This window comes from Chinchilla lanigera, unplaced genomic scaffold (genome assembly GCF_000276665.1).
Source record: "Chinchilla lanigera isolate Chin_1 unplaced genomic scaffold, ChiLan1.0 scaffold00049, whole genome shotgun sequence".
NCBI lineage: Eukaryota > Metazoa > Chordata > Mammalia > Rodentia > Chinchillidae > Chinchilla > Chinchilla lanigera.
In genome coordinates, this window is record NW_004955450.1 from 9,176,462 (window position 1) to 9,191,281 (window position 14,820).

The 14,820-nt window shown below is 56.2% G+C and overlaps 2 protein-coding genes across 4 annotated transcripts in view; one reads left to right on the forward strand and one right to left on the reverse strand.

Annotated features, from left to right (window-relative positions):
- Positions 1-14,820, forward strand: part of Snapc5 (small nuclear RNA activating complex, polypeptide 5, 19kDa) — a 21,131-nt gene continuing 6,311 nt past the window's right edge. The window contains exons 1-4 of one of the 3 annotated variants that reach the window (XM_005393703.2): positions 1-143; positions 1,438-1,527; positions 2,147-2,282; positions 11,060-11,451. In XM_005393703.2, coding sequence (XP_005393760.1) covers positions 54-143; positions 1,438-1,527; positions 2,147-2,266 — 300 coding nt within the window. In that variant the 5' untranslated portion in view covers positions 1-53 and the 3' untranslated portion in view covers positions 2,267-2,282; positions 11,060-11,451. Of the gene's footprint in view, positions 144-1,437; positions 1,528-2,146; positions 2,366-11,059; positions 11,452-14,820 lie in introns of those variants that run through there. The other 2 variants (XM_005393702.2, XM_013518953.1) reach the window with 2 other exon arrangements.
- Positions 5,390-14,820, reverse strand: part of Map2k1 (mitogen-activated protein kinase kinase 1) — a gene marked incomplete at its 5' end in the record, with an annotated part of 23,427 nt that continues 13,996 nt past the window's right edge. The window contains 6 exon segments of the mRNA XM_013518952.1: positions 5,390-6,364; positions 6,702-6,747; positions 7,219-7,280; positions 8,583-8,647; positions 10,202-10,403; positions 12,533-12,657. Of these exon segments, the coding sequence (XP_013374406.1) occupies positions 6,251-6,364; positions 6,702-6,747; positions 7,219-7,280; positions 8,583-8,647; positions 10,202-10,403; positions 12,533-12,657 (614 nt within the window).

The following is a 14,820-nucleotide window of genomic DNA, read 5'->3' on the forward strand; positions in this document are numbered from 1 at the left end:
GCGTCATCACTAGGCGCGGGGAACGGGACACGGCGCGGGCGTGACACGGGGCCATGCTAAGCCGGCTGCAGGAGCTACGCAAGGAGGAGGAGACGCTGCTGCGGCTGAAAGCAGCCCTCCACGACCAGCTGAACCGCCTCAAGGTGAGCCCGCCACCCTCCATTCGCCCTGCGCGACCGTCTCCCCCGAGCCCCGCCCTCCGCGGGGCTGCCTGCTGCGCCGACCCCGCCGGACCTCGTCTGGCCGTCGCGGCGCCGATGTAGCCGTTTAAGCTTCGCGGGCAGAAGCAGCCGCGGAGGTCGCTTCGCGATGACTAGGCCCCACCCCTCCGAACCTCGGGATCCCGGCCGAAACCCGGGAAGCGGGCAGGTGTGGACCCCGATCCGCCTGCCCCCCGGCCGCAGGAATGCTGACGGCCGCCCAGACCTCCGCCGCGCCTCTCACTCTGCGCAGTGGCCTTGAGGTGGCTCTCGCGTGATGTTGCTGGGCAGATCCTTCCGTTGTTGGAAGGAAGGTACTGGGCCCTGGGCGAGTTTTGCCCCAAACCTTAGACTTCCCAGTAGCTCGGCTCAGAGTGATTACTGAGCCGTGGCGTTAAGGAGAGGGCTTTAGGCCCGCCTGGGTCACTCCGTAACACGATCAGGAACCCTGCTCAGCGTTCTTACTCAGGATCTTTAAACCCGACTGATTTGAGGTTTACAAAAGCCCCTTGAAGCTGCAAAGTGCCCTGTAACTGCAACATGTCAAACGAATAAGTATTTTCCCTCGGGGTAACAGTGTCTCCGTATTGCAGAAGTCCCTCTACAAGTAACTGATCATGGACTGTATGTCCACGGTGCCCTCCTAAAACTGAGTCATTCATCCTCCAGGAAGCACCTCCAAGCACTTTCTCATTACCGAAAATTGCTTTCAGGCCCATGAAATCCAGCCCTCTGTAGAGCCAGAAAATGACAGACACCTGGCTCCCCACCACACTGGGGGGCTTGAACCCAGGGCCTTTGCACTGCGCTGTATGGCCAGACCTTTTTAATTAATTCTTTCAGGGGAGACAGGGGCTAAGCTGACTGGGCTGGGTTCGAATGAGATCCTCCTGCCTGTGCCTCCCAGAGTGCTGGGGTTACAGGCTTGTACCCCACTCCCAGCTACACCTGGCTTTTTAATGGTCCACTTGCATGTCTTCTGGGAGCTGCTAAGTCCGGGAGAACGGAAGCTGTAATTTAACTGGAACCCCTGGACAGGCCAAGGGAAAGGGCCTCCTTCAGTCTTTGTTCCTCTCCTTAAAAGGCAAGGAAAGCCGAGAAGTGCCCCGACCTCCAGCAGCAAGCCAGTATAGTCTTCACTCTTTGCCATGATGCCTGTTTACAGCACCCGAAGGAATTTGCTTTATTACCCAGTGAAATGCCGTACTAAGGCAAGTGTCCTTCACTTTTCTCCTAGGTCGAAGAATTGGCCCTCCGATCAATGATCAGTTCCACAGGAGACGATGGGAAGGTGTCCTCTCCCCCGGCACCTGAACCTTCACAGGATGTAAGCTTCCTCAGTTACAGGCCCAGGGAGAGAATGTGCAGCCTGCTCTGCTCCTTGCTGCTTTGGTCAAAAACTGTGGTAAAGCACATTACCAAACCCAAAGGACTCTGGGAAGTGCCAAGGTGCTGGGGATGAAACCCAGGGCTGTAGCCTGTGATCAGAATTTTTGAGTTTAATTAGCTGGCTGCAGGAAATATTCATAGATAAATAGATCCACCTCGAGATCATGTTTCAAATCGGACACACAAGTGTAAATATCACGTGGTTTCTCTTAGGCCAGAAACCCAAAATATAAATGAAGTATAAAGTAAAAGAGGAAGTAGATCTTTTTCGAATGAAAAGGGAACCCAGAGATGAAGGGAAAGGGGATGAACAAAAGAACTGGGAGGAAAAAATGGAGACAGAGCTTTAGGGCAGGAAACCAAGAGATGGAGCAGGTGCGGAGGGGACGAAAAAGAATTAAGATGCGTTGTCTACATGTACAGACTCACCATGGTGGACGCAGGTGCTGCAAACGTGGGCTAGTAAACATAAAAATGTAAGAAGTATTTAAGGAAAAGATGTGCTGCTCTGAGGCCAGTATCCTTGTTCCTCATGTCCGATGTCCTTGGTAACACAGATGTCGGTGCACGTAGACAACGAAGCATCAATCAACCAGACGGCGCTGGAGTTGAGCATGAGGAGCCATATGACGGAGGAGGAGGAGGAGGAGGAGGAGGAGGAGGAGTCCGATTCCTGAAGGGGACGGAGCCTGGGTTAGTCACAGAAGTTAAACTTCTGGGTTGCACACACTTTCTTCATGGAGGTCATCTTGCACGGGCCCGTGGCCGGCTGGAAAGAGAAAGAACTGCGGGAGGAGGTGCAGTGTACAGATGGCCACATCGGTAACCCGGGCTTCAGAGTGGCGAATGAATACTAGTGACAGAAAATGTGGGCTGGGACTGTAGCTCAGTGGAGAGCGCTTGGCTCACGTGTGTAAGGCCTGGGTTCAGTCACTGGTACTGAGGAGAAAAGCAGTGACGTGGAAAAGGAGCGATGTGCCGTCTTAACATAGAGCCATGTGAAGGCCAGGGATATAGCTCAGTGGCACAAGCGCCTGCCTGGCAAGCACAAGGTCCTGAGTTCGATTCCTGGTACCAAAAGAAAATAAAGTTAGTCTTCGAATGTAGAAGGTGCACATTAATTTATGAAAAAAACATAGAGCCATTTGGATGGCACGGTGTCTGCAATCTGGTCAGATTCAGTGTTGCACGTTACGAACGGCTTCCTTTGGAAATACTATCGAGAAAGGCTGGCTCTTGCAAAAAGGGCTGAGCTGAAAACCAAGTTGGCTGCTGCAGGAACAACGCTTTTATTAAGAAAACCAACGGAAGGCTGTTTGCTGCCATGCGCCCTGTGAGCAGTTAGGCCACAGTTTGGGATGGACGGGAAGGGCAGGGGCATAGGCTGCTGCCACCTGGCCTGGGAACACTGCCCCCCTATACACACACAGCTGGGGCTGCGAGACCCCCGCTGGGGAAAGGCACTCAAGATAAATCACAGGTTTGTAGTGGTCCTGGAGTTTGCAGGCTTCCAGACACATAGAAAGCAGCAGGTCTTCCTCTGAGAACAGCAGGCTGCAGACCTGCTTCCAGCCCTTAGGGGAAGAATGTGCCTATGGATGGGGAGGTTGAATTTTATTTGTTGTTGTTACCAGGAATTGAACCTCACCAGGCAGGCACTGTCACTGAGCTATAGCCCCAGCCCTGGGAGGTTGAATTTTTATAATAAACAGATGACAGCTAGAGAAAGAGTTGTTGAGAACTGTATTTAAAGTTGAAGGCCGGGGATATAGCTTAGGAGCACAAGCACCTGCCTGGCAAGTGCAAGGTCCTGAGTTCAAGTTCCAGAACCAAAAAAAAAAAGTTGAGATTTAGCCAGGTGTGATGGCGAATGCCCGCAAATTGGAAGCTAGCTTGGCTACGTAGTGAGTTCAAGGCCACCCTGAACTACATAGCAAGACCCTGTGTCAAAAAAAAAAAAACCCACTGTTGTAAGTGTTTCAGTAGGAGGAGGTTTGAGGTTTGAGAATGGAGTCTCACAAGGGTAACTCAGAACACTGCAAGACTGATGCTGGGCACATCATTCTCAAAAACAAAATCATTCTAGGTACTGGCCGGGCGTGGTGGCGCATGCCTGTAATCCCAGCACTCGGGAGGCTGAGGCAGGAGGATCATTGTGAGTTTGAGACCAACCTGGGCTACAAAGTGAGCTCAAGGCCAGTCTGAACTACACAGTGAGAACCTGTCTCAAAAAGGGGAAAAAAAAAAAAATCTAGGTAAAAATCACTAGAAAAAAGTCCTTTCTGGGGGCTGGGAATATAGCTCAGAGGCAAAGGCACCTGCCTGGCAAGCGTGAAGTCCTGAGTTCGAGTCTCAATTTCAAAAAAAAATCCTTTTTGACTCTCAAAATGCAGTATTTTTGGATAGTGAGTAAAGAATTAATTATTTGAGACAGGGTCTGACTAACCCAGGCTGACCTTGAGCTCACAGCAATCTTCCTGCATCAGCCTCCTGAGGGCTGGGATTATAGGCATGCACTACACTGCCTGGCTATGAGTAGAAAATTTTAAACATCCAAAGACACCAAGCAAGAAAGACACCAAGCAAGAAAGCATTCAAATGCCGGTGTTATCCTTCCTGGTAAGGGTGCAGCTTATTCATTTTGTTTATGGTGCTGGGGATGAGACCTGGCCCACTGAACTACGTTCCCCAATGCTTTTTGTTTTGAACCAGGGTCTCCCTAGTTGCCCAGGCTGTGGTGAAACTTGCAGTCATCCTGTATCAGCCTCCCAAGTAGCTGGGATTACAAGCGTATGCCACTGTATCTGGCCCAGTTTATTCGTTTAAATAAGACATTGTCAGTGTCAGTGGCTTCCTCTCATTACCGAAACACAGGCTATGGGCTTTTAACTTCAGCCTGCATGTTTCTGTGTTGGAGAGGCGTAGGTTAGTCTGTTGATTGAGAACGGCTGGCTGATCCTTAAATCCCAGCAGTATCCCTGGCAGCTGGAGGGCAACTGCCTACTCGGGACAGTACACAGGTTCTGTTTTTCATCTCAAATGAAATCGGCTTTTTCATTTTTGTTTTTTGAGATAGGGTTTCTCTGTATAGCCCAGACTGGCCTCAAACTCACAGCAATCCTCCTACCTTGGCCTCCCAAATGCCAGGATGACAGGCACGCACCACTGCCCTGGCTTTAATTTTATTTACACAAAGGCTTTGGTTTTCTACAATCTGCCCTTTCAAAAAAGAAAAAGGGCAGAGAAACTCATCAGGCAGCCCCACATGTTCCCGAAGTTCTGGAAGTCATTTTGCAGAGGAAGAGAGAAGCCCAGAGACTGTGGGATGTAGCTTCCTTCTGGGATCCACTGCCTCTTCCCACGGCTGACAGCAGCTCTGAAGGGCTTCTCCCCTGGGAGGAGCAGCTGAATGGGAAGTGCTGCCAGCGAGGAGGGAACCACTGCTCTGCACAAGGACCCAGCAGCCGTCGCCGGCAGGGGGCGCTGCTGGGCTCCATGAGCCCATGCTGGAGCCCGCGGATGGAAATGAGCGCTTGTGTGAGAAAGGCTTTGGGAGTTTCAGACTTCTCGACCCTGATCTCCCAGGATAGAGATGGGAGGAAAAGTGGGCCCTGTGCTGTTGGGGACAGAGGAAGTGCTGCCCGAGTCCCCAGCCTGGGATCCCAGGACATGGCGCTGCCACCCTGAACGCACCATGTGGGTCCCCACCAAGGCTTCCTCCTGCCCACCCCACAGCAGGGTGTGGCGCGGCTGGGCGCACTGCCGTCATTAGCCTACCTGGAAAGAAGAAACAGCTTTTGTCCTTTTTAAAATCTGACAGTATATTTATTAGAATAAGAGATTAGATTTGTTAAACATCTGGATTAAAGTGATTAAAAGGATTTTCATACAATTTTTAGGCACTATACACACTGTTTACAATAGCATTGGTATTCGGATTGGGGAGAAGGTAGAAATCTGACACGTTTAATGCCTTGATCCATTTGTGACATTCAAAGTAAATCCACTATTTCAGAAACAGTAATCCAAACCTAAAGAGACACACACCAAGTACCCACACGGCATACTTAAAAATAAATACAGAGACACGACCAGAAGTCTCCCGATCACCAGGTGACAGGCTGGTGAAGCCCCGGCTTTCATGGCAGTGAGGGGCTCTGGCTAGAATTGATGGAAATTCCTGAATTCTACATCAAAAGCAAAAAATAACGCGCTGTCCTTTCCCACGATGTTTGAGTCACAGCAGCACAGCATGCGTCCCATGCGCTGCCGGGAACGGGACTCTGAGGCCCTTCCTCTCTGCTGAAAGAAGGTGCCCCTGGCAGGGGGTAGTGCCACCTGGTGTCCCCAGAGCTGGAGACACCGGTGGCGACGGGCCAGCCACACAGAGCGGGAACAGCAACAACCACAGTCACCAAGTGTCACTGTGTTCAGCCCGGCATGTGTTTGATTATCCACACACACACAGCCCCAAGCGCAAGGCAATCCACTTAGGGTGACGGCGCTAACAATGAAGACGGTATGAAAAGGAGCATGAGTGCAGCTTGGCGCATGCTGTGTCTGCGTCCTGCTCACAGGTGAAATGCACGTCTGAAGAGAAGCGAGGGACGGTAGGCCGGAGAGCCGCCGCTGCCACTGGCCGGGGGTGCTGCAGCCGCAGCTCAGACGCCAGCCGCGTGGGTCGGGGTGCTGGGCTGGTTAAGGCCGATGGTGGAGCAGAGCCAACCTGCGAAGTCCACCTCCTCGGCGTCGGAGCGCTTGATGAAGGCGTGAACCTGCACACGAGCACAGGGAGACGAAACAGTGTTTCAAAGGCCACCAGGCGCGAGACTGAGTCTCAGAGTCAGGTGGCAGCAAGGCCAGCGCAGGCCTGGACCCTGCTTCCGTGCTGGGCAGACCTCAGGCGTAGCCAGACATCCACTGGAGCCCGCCAGTGCTACGGTAGGGCCCGCACAGCCTCCCTCCGCCCCTCCAGCAGCCCCACGCAGGGACCCCAGCTCCTGTGAACTGATGTGGGGCGGGAGCTACACTGGGGACCCTGCAGCCCGGGCTTGGAGGTCCTGGGCAGATGACAGAGAGGGAGACCAAGCACGTGAGCAGGCGTGGCCTTACCATGAGCTGCTTCAAGTCTGCTCTCTCCGCAGGGTTTTTTATGAGGCTGGAAGGAAGAAAGGCAGTGAGTGCTTCGAGCTGGGCCACCCCCGACCACGAGGGGCACTGAGCCCCTCCACTTCTGCCCACGTACCATTACACGTCCGGCAAGGGGCTGGGAGCTGGCTTACGCCTGAGCGCCCAAGGCTGGAGCACTTGGAGCCCAGCCTGGAAACAAGGAGCCCTGCTGCCTGCAAAGAGCCCATCCCTGCAGGGCAAGCACTAAAGCAGCAGCCATCATCCAAGCCATAGGTCCTGGCACTGGCAAGAAAGCTACGGCAGCTGCTGGAGGGGAGAGGGCACCACCGTGCCTGCAGCAAAACGGCCCTCAGGAATGGGGTGGGAAGGCCGGCCAATCTCGGGCAGCCTGCATGATTTTTACTTTGATTTATTCGTGGTGCTGCAGATTGAACCCAGGGCCTCACACATGCCAGGCGTGTGCTACACCCAAGCTCCTCCAGACAAGGAGCAGACTTACCATTTATTTACAAAGTCCTGAAACTCCAGGCTGAAGACTCCACTGGGCAGCTTTGGAGGTGGCTGCGAACACAGGTCAAGGTGAGAGAAACGCTGGCTCCCTCCCTCCAGCCTCCCTCCAGCCTCTCTCTGGCCGTCCCGCCCCCAGGCAGTGCTGTCCCTCACAGCTCCTAGCTGTCCTGAGGCACAGTAAGAACTGGGAGCACGGGAAGTGTTTCAGCACCGCATGTCTGCCGAGTGACAAATCCTCCTCACTCCATGGGCCTCAGTTCTGTTTATTCTTATGAAGTGCGGAGCTTGCGCCACTGACCTCTGAGCACAGCTCTAAGAGTGTGGCTGGCCTGGAACTGCCGCTAGCAGTTTCTAACAGAAGCAGCTACGGGACGTGCAAAACAGGCAGCTCAGGCCCAACCACTCTGCAGAAATAAACCCCAAGCCCCTATCTTTGCTGAGCCTGGAGAGCCAGAGGGAAGTTAAGAAAGCATCGTCTGGCAGAAGGCTGGGCCTGGAAGGACATGACCTGTACCCTGCAGAAGCGAGGCTGTCTTTAGGTCTCTGGCCAGAACAGCCACACATCCGCCTTCCGGGTACACCGTGCAAGGCTAACGCTGCTCTACCACATGGCCCAGGAAAGGCGAGTCCACTGCATGACCTGTGCCAGGAGCTGTGCATCGCTCTGCTGGGAGAAGCTGACCTCCAACAGGGCCCAGGATGTCACTGCTCTGATGTGTAACCTCACATCAACAAGCGACTCGAGAATAAAAATGAAACACTAGCTCAGTGCAGCAGTGTGCACGGATCTCAGATCTAGGGGAGGCTGAGACAAGAGGAGTTCCAGGCCAGCCTGGTGACATAGTAAAACTCCCATCTCAAGAAGGGATGACTGACACCTCTTACTAACTTGTCCTTCTGATCTGAGGTCGACGACAGGCCAGTGCTTAGGACCAAGGGCTTTTCCCCTGAGCTTGTAGTGGACTAGGGGACCTTTTTGAGCCTGTTGGGGTCTGGTTTCATGGAATGGTAAGAAAGTCTCGAGGAAGGCAGGACTGGGGTGCTACCCTGTACCTAAGACTCCAGCCAGTTGGGCACCCCAGCTGCCTCCCAAGCACGCCAGAACCTGCCCCCTCCCAGCTGGGCCTCCTGCTTCTGCTGCTGAGCCCTGCGCTCCCCCAGGCCAGCCCCTCATCCCCTGCTGGAGGGGGACATCCCTGAGAAGGAGATAGCAGTTTCTACAGCAGCCACTCACCCCACAGCACAATCACCCGGGGACCCCTGCGGGAAGCACTTGGCTTCCCAGCCCACCCGTTAGCCGGGTGTTCCCTAAGAGGAGCACAGACACTCGAACGAGGAGCCCGCCATCCTCACCTCATTCACTATGTAATCCAGCAGCTCGAAAATCGCCATGGGGGGCCGGCTGTCCATTCCATACGCTACAGGTTTCATAAAAAGGAAGCACACTTAGAACGGACAGGTGGCTACATCTGAGCAGGAGGCAAAGCACGGGAGGACAAGCAGAACACGGGGCTGCCACGGCCATGGCCGCACACGGCCTGAGCCCTGCCACGTCCTGGGTTTGCAAGCTTCTGCCAACTGGGTGATTACTGAGACAAAGAACTGAGCTGCTGGGTTTCTTTTTTGGCACAAGAATTGAACTCAGGATCTTGCACTTGCCAAGCAGGTGCTCGTGCCGCTGAGCTATATCCCCAGCCCCCACAGAGCTGAGTTTTTAAAGCAGAGAAGGACAGTGATTCATCAGCCTCTTCCTTCCTTCTAGTGAGAGGAGCAAGTGAGGGCTGAAGATCCCGACCCAAACCCCCGGCCCCCAGTGACAGCCACCAGCCCCCTCGGTCCCGCTCCCCCTCTACATGCCAGCTCTCCAAGGGGGCCTCATGGAGGCAGAGGCGTGCTTATCACTGTGGCGGGTGGACGTGGCACGCTGAACATTCTGTGCCTCAGTTTCCTCCCTTCGTCCTTATGACAGATCATAGCAACGTGCACAGCCAGAAGAGCTACTGCCCAGGCGGGGTGGGGGTGGGGCGGCTGGCAGCGGCTGTTGGTGCCGGTGGGCTCTTTCTGGGGCGATGGAAAATGTTCTGGAGAGAGCGGTGATAGCTGCATAACATAAATACACTACGAACCAGCGAGTCGTGCGTGTGTGTGCACACGCGTGTGCATGCACACCTGGGGACTGAACCCAGGGCCTCTGCAGTGAGCTATGCCAGCGCAGGCTGGGTTCAAACTTCGGGTCCCAAGTGCTGCGGTATGGTCTGCACTTGCACGCCCACCGCAACTCTGTGCTTTAAAGTGTCAACTTTATGCTATGTGAATTTATCTCAATAAACAATGAATCCGCCGAACAATGTCATGATTAAAAAGCAAGTAATATATGTGCTAGCTGGGCATGGTGGCGCATGCCTGCCATCCCAGCACTCGGGAGGCTGAGGCAGGAGGATCGTTGCAAGTTTGAGACCAGCCTGGGCTACAAAGTGAGCTCCAGACCAGCCTGAACTGCAGAGCGAGACCCTGTCTCAAAACGTGCTAAGCTCAGAGCCTGGAACAAAGCGGGCACTCAGCAAATGGCAGGAAGCTGCTGGCCCAGCAGTGATTCCCAGCCCCACCTGCAGACCCCTGCCCCGCCACTCCCCGGCCACAGCCTGGCATCCAGACGGGCACAGCCGGGCACGGGCAGCACACCTGTAATCCCAGCCCTTGGGTGGCTGAGGCAGGAGGATCACCACAAGTTAAAGGCCAGCCTCTACTACATAGCAAGACCTCAACACAAAACGGAGGCAGGGCTGCCAGAAGGTGCATGAGGGGCTGGGGACTGAGCTCAGCAGCACAGCGCCTGCCTGGCAAGCGCAAGGTCGTGAGTTCAATTCCCATTACTGGGAAAAAAAAAAAAAAAAACCAGCAAGTGCAGGGATCCAACTGCTCCCGAACTAGGCACAAGTTTCCCCCAAGCTAGAAGCACAGCAGCCACTCACAGCTGAGGGGCCTCCCGGGGGTCCTGGGCCTGGGTGGCGTCTCGGCCGCATCTCCTTCCACTTGGCACCCGAACATCAGCTCCAGCTCCTTGGCGTCCGGAGGCGGGATGGGGTACCTGCCCACGGCCATCTCCACCAGAGACAGCCCCATGCTCCAGATGTCCGACTGCACCGAGTAGTGGGTGCCCTGCAGTCTTTCTGGCTGCGAGAGGTGCGGGGCAGTCACCGGTGCGGCTCCCGGCCGTTTCAGGGCCCCCCTCCCTCTTGGGTTTGCGGTCTCAGCCACCCCGAGGCCGTGTTCACTAGACGCTCGCGGACTCAGGCTCGGAACCTCCTCTCTGTCCTCTCCCTGTAACCTGCCCTGGGCCCACCGCGGCTCTGCCCCGCCTGGCTGCCACCCTCCAGACCCAGGGCTGCATGTCTAAAAAGCCCAGTCTGACAGGTTCATCTTGCTGCCTGAGGCTCAAATACAAAGCTTATGAAACATGGACCGTGAATGGGGTGGTGCAACGGATAAAGGCACAAAGGAGCCAAGGCTAAGAGACCAAACAGGACTGCTGCTGGTAAGAGTAGCACGGACATGACAGAAGAGCCCCTCTGCCACTGGCATCGCTGCAGAGGCGAAACCAAATGAAAATGAACATGTACGTCACTTGTCACAAGTCCTGAACAAAGACGGCTGACATTCGTGGGAAGAGTCAGAAAGAAAGAAGTATACAGCGCTGCGCAGAAGCACCACTGTGACTGGGGGTCACGTATCTCGGGTGGCACGTGTATTTCAAGGACACTGCGAAACCTTTAAACCTGTACTCTGACCATAGGACATTTATTTAGACCTCAAATGAACTTCTCCCACAGTGCTGGCCACTCACTCTGACCTGGACTAGTTTGGACTGACCACCTACGTGCGAAAACCCAGCCACGGCTCCCTGTCGTAAGTTCCAGGCCTAGTCACCGCTGTGGGACCTGAGGGCGGGCAGCCAGGCCGGGGTGTGAGCGGCTCAGCTTCCAGCCTCTCAGGGAAGCAGCAAAGGGGCCGGCAGGGCCGGGGCGAAGAGAGCGGCACCATGCAATGGCTTGTGGAGGGGCAGGGATGGCCGCAGCGCGAGGGCTGTGACAGGGCAGGAAGGACAGGACGGCAGGATCCTGCACAAAGGGTGGGGCAGCTGGCTCCAACCCTGCCCTTCGAGGACAAGAGGACGAGGAGGAAGAGGAGGATGGGGAGAGGGAGGAGGAGGAGGAGGAGGAGGATGGGGAGAGGGAGGAGGAGGAGGAAGGGGACGGGGAGAGGGAGGAGGAGGATGAGGAGAGGGAGGAGGAGGACGGGGAGAGGGAGGAGGACCGGGAGGGGGGAGGAAGAGGTCAGATCACGTCCCTGGCGAGATCTTTGCAGGAAGGAGCAACTGACCACTCAAAGGAGACCAAGCAAGGACAGCTGCACTCAGCCTCCTGGCCCTGCTGCCCCCACCTGAGACCCGCCTCCCCTCTGCAGACTGGGCGCATTCCTCCCCACCCCTCCGCTCTGCTCTGCTCAGCCGGTCCTGCCTCTTCCTCCCTCCCCACCAGGCGCACCCAGGCACTCCCAGGGGCCTGCACACACCGGCCCCCACCAGGCCCCACTGCATCACCTGCCTGCTGGGTCCCACGTCAGTCCCCAGGGACGAGGGACATCGGCACCCTGGCTCTGCTCCACAGAGCTCGCAGGCTTGGGGACGGCTACAGCGTGCTCTGTGGCAGTGGGAGCCAGCCGCACAGGGGACGAGAGAGGTGCTGGCCGAGCAGGGTCAGGGGACTGGGAGGTACAGCGAGGAGGAGGAGGACAAGGAGGAGGAGGAGGACAAGGACGAGGAGGAGCACGAGGAGGACGAGGAGGGGAGGGAGGAGGACGCAGGAGTGAGGGAACCATGGAGACGCTGAGGAGCTGCGGACAGCCAAGCGCACAGGGAGGGGAGGAGTCAGAAGTCGGTCTCTGCCCCAGCAGTGGCGCTGTTTGCTGCTAACAGAAAAGCAGAGGTGGCCCAGTCCGTGGCGAGGCGGCAGGCCCTCTGGGAATGGGGACAGCCAGGAAAGAGGTCCAGAGGCAACTGGGACTTGGCCTCTTCGGATAAAGCCAGGCCTGGAGCTGGGAGGCTGCAAACCCGCCTCGTGGGTTACAAGCCCAGGTGCACGCCGCCCAGGCCTGTGACAGGCCGAGGTCATCTCACAGCCCTGACCCTGGCGAGGGCCTCTGGGCCTCCTTGGCACCTCTGGCGCCCAGCACTAGACTGGCTTCGTATCGCGGCTGTCTCTGCCCCGTCAAGCAGCCTACAGAATGGGACCTGCTGTCCATACCGACATGTAGGACCTGGTGCCCACGAAGGAGTTGGCCATGGAGTCTATGAGCTGCCCGCTGACCCCGAAGTCGCAGAGCTTGATCTCCCCGCGGGAGTTGACCAGGATGTTGGAGGGCTTGACATCTGCAGGGGGAGGGACAGCATTAGGCAGGTGACACGGGCCGGCTGGGAGGGGAGGGGCCGGCCAGACCGGCAGCCCTGGCCGCGAGTCCAGGAGCACATCGTCCCCAGGAGGCAGCTCTCGCTCTGCACACACTAGACGCCAAGCCCCATGTCCCCCTTGTTCCAGGGCTGGAGAAGGACAGGGGTGACGTGACCAGAGGCCGGAGAAGCAGGACAGAAACAAATTTCTGAGCCTGCCAGACTCAGTCAGATGACCCACAGGAAGGAGTCTGTTACCACGAACAGTCAAGTTTTCAAGGTCTGTTTAAACTGGGTGTGGTAGTGCATGCCTGTCATCCCAGCACATGGTAGGCTGAGGCAGGAGGATCGCTGTGAGTTCAATGCCAGCCTGAACTACACAGCAAGACCCTGCTTCAAAAAAATAAAGTGTATTTCTTCAACCACTCCTGGTGAGACAGTGTCTGCGGCTGCATCATAAGGGAAGCACACAAGCACAGATGATAAGACCTCCACACCTGCTAAAACACAGACCGGAGACTAACAGGATACGTGTGTGTTTTTTCGGTTTTTTGGTTTTTTGGGTTTTTTTGTCTTTTTGAGACAGGGTGTCACTGCAGTTCAGGCTGGCCTTGAGCTCACTTTGTAGCCCAGGCTGGCCTCGAACTTGAAACGATCCTCCTGCCTCAGCCCCCAAGGGCTGGGATTACAGGCGTGTGCCACCATGCCCGGCGCAGGATGCGTGTGTGTACACACCCCATCATGGACACTGAACCAGGGCCTTGGCAATGAGCTGCACCTGCCCTTCTTTTTCTTTATTTGAGACAGAGTCTTACTAAGTCCCTGAACTGTCCAGTCTGAACCGGAACTTGTGATCCTCTTGCCTCAGCTTCCCAGAGTGCTGGGATTTCAGGTGTGGGCCACCACACGTGGCTAGTCCTCATTTTCTCTTCCTTGTGAATTAAAGCTTTTGTCTGTACATTCTCACTGCTGCCTCGGTTCTAATTTCCGTAACTGAGACGTTCCTGCCTATCCCACGTCACAAGAACTGGCTCAAGGCCACAGAGCAAACACCAAGTAACGCAGCAAGGAGAGCCCAGACCTTTTGACACTTGACCCGTCCTTTGCCCGCCTGTGGGCTCCACGCTCCTCAGCCATCTGGCTCACTGCATGGTCCCAAGCACCCACCACGTGCAGGGAGGTGGCAACGACAAACTGCACAAGTCCCCGCTGTTGGGAAGCGTGTATTTTTAGTGTGAGAAGACAGACAAGGAAGAAGGCACGGGACAAGGTGCAGTGTCAGGTGGTCTATGAGCCTCAAAGAAAACAAACCCAAAGCCAGGTGTGAGCACAGAGTGCAAGGTGCTGCCGTGACGGGGGGGGGGGGGGGGGACCACAGCAAACAGTGTGACCACGCGGCCTCGTGTTAGGACTAACACCCCTCCCCATGCCTCGTGTTAGGACAGGCCCCAGGGGTACACACAGGAAGAGTCCTTGTCCTCAGCACCCAAGGTCACGTGTGTGGGGATGGAGCGGCAGCAGGCCAGGACCATGCTGGGGACAGGCGTGTGCCGTGCCCACTGGGCTGTCGCCTTGGTGTGCAAGCAAGAGGGAGCCCTGGCTAAAGAGACTGACCGCCTGAGTTCAAGCCCGGCACTGCCACCCGCTGCCCCTGCTCTCCTCTGGGCCGGCCCGCTGCCCTCTCACAGCAGCACGAGGGCAGACCAGGACGGAGCCATCAGGTGTGCTGTGCAAACAGCGTCCGAGCTACAGGGACTAGGGAGGCTCCGCTGCCCCCCAAGATGGCTGCTGGGCGAGGCTGAGCACGGCCCTCCCCAGTGGGCCCGTCCTGCTGCGGTTCCGCCGCAGCCTGCCATTCGGCCTTGCAGAGTGCACTCACGCACACAGCTCGCAAGAGCGCAGGACGGCGGTGTCAGCACACGCCATTCCAACAAGTGGCCTGAACTTTTAACAGAGGATGTGGCAAAAGCCACAGAGACAGTTACGCGAGGGAAGAGAGGCAAGCAGGATAGGAGGAGAGGGACCTGGAAGGGCAGGGAAGAGGGCGGTGCTGGGGAAAGCTCCGGGACCTGGGGGTCCCTGCTCTCGTTCCTAGCAAGCCCGTGACAGGGGTGCTGTGGTTGGTACACCGAGTCAACTGGAGGC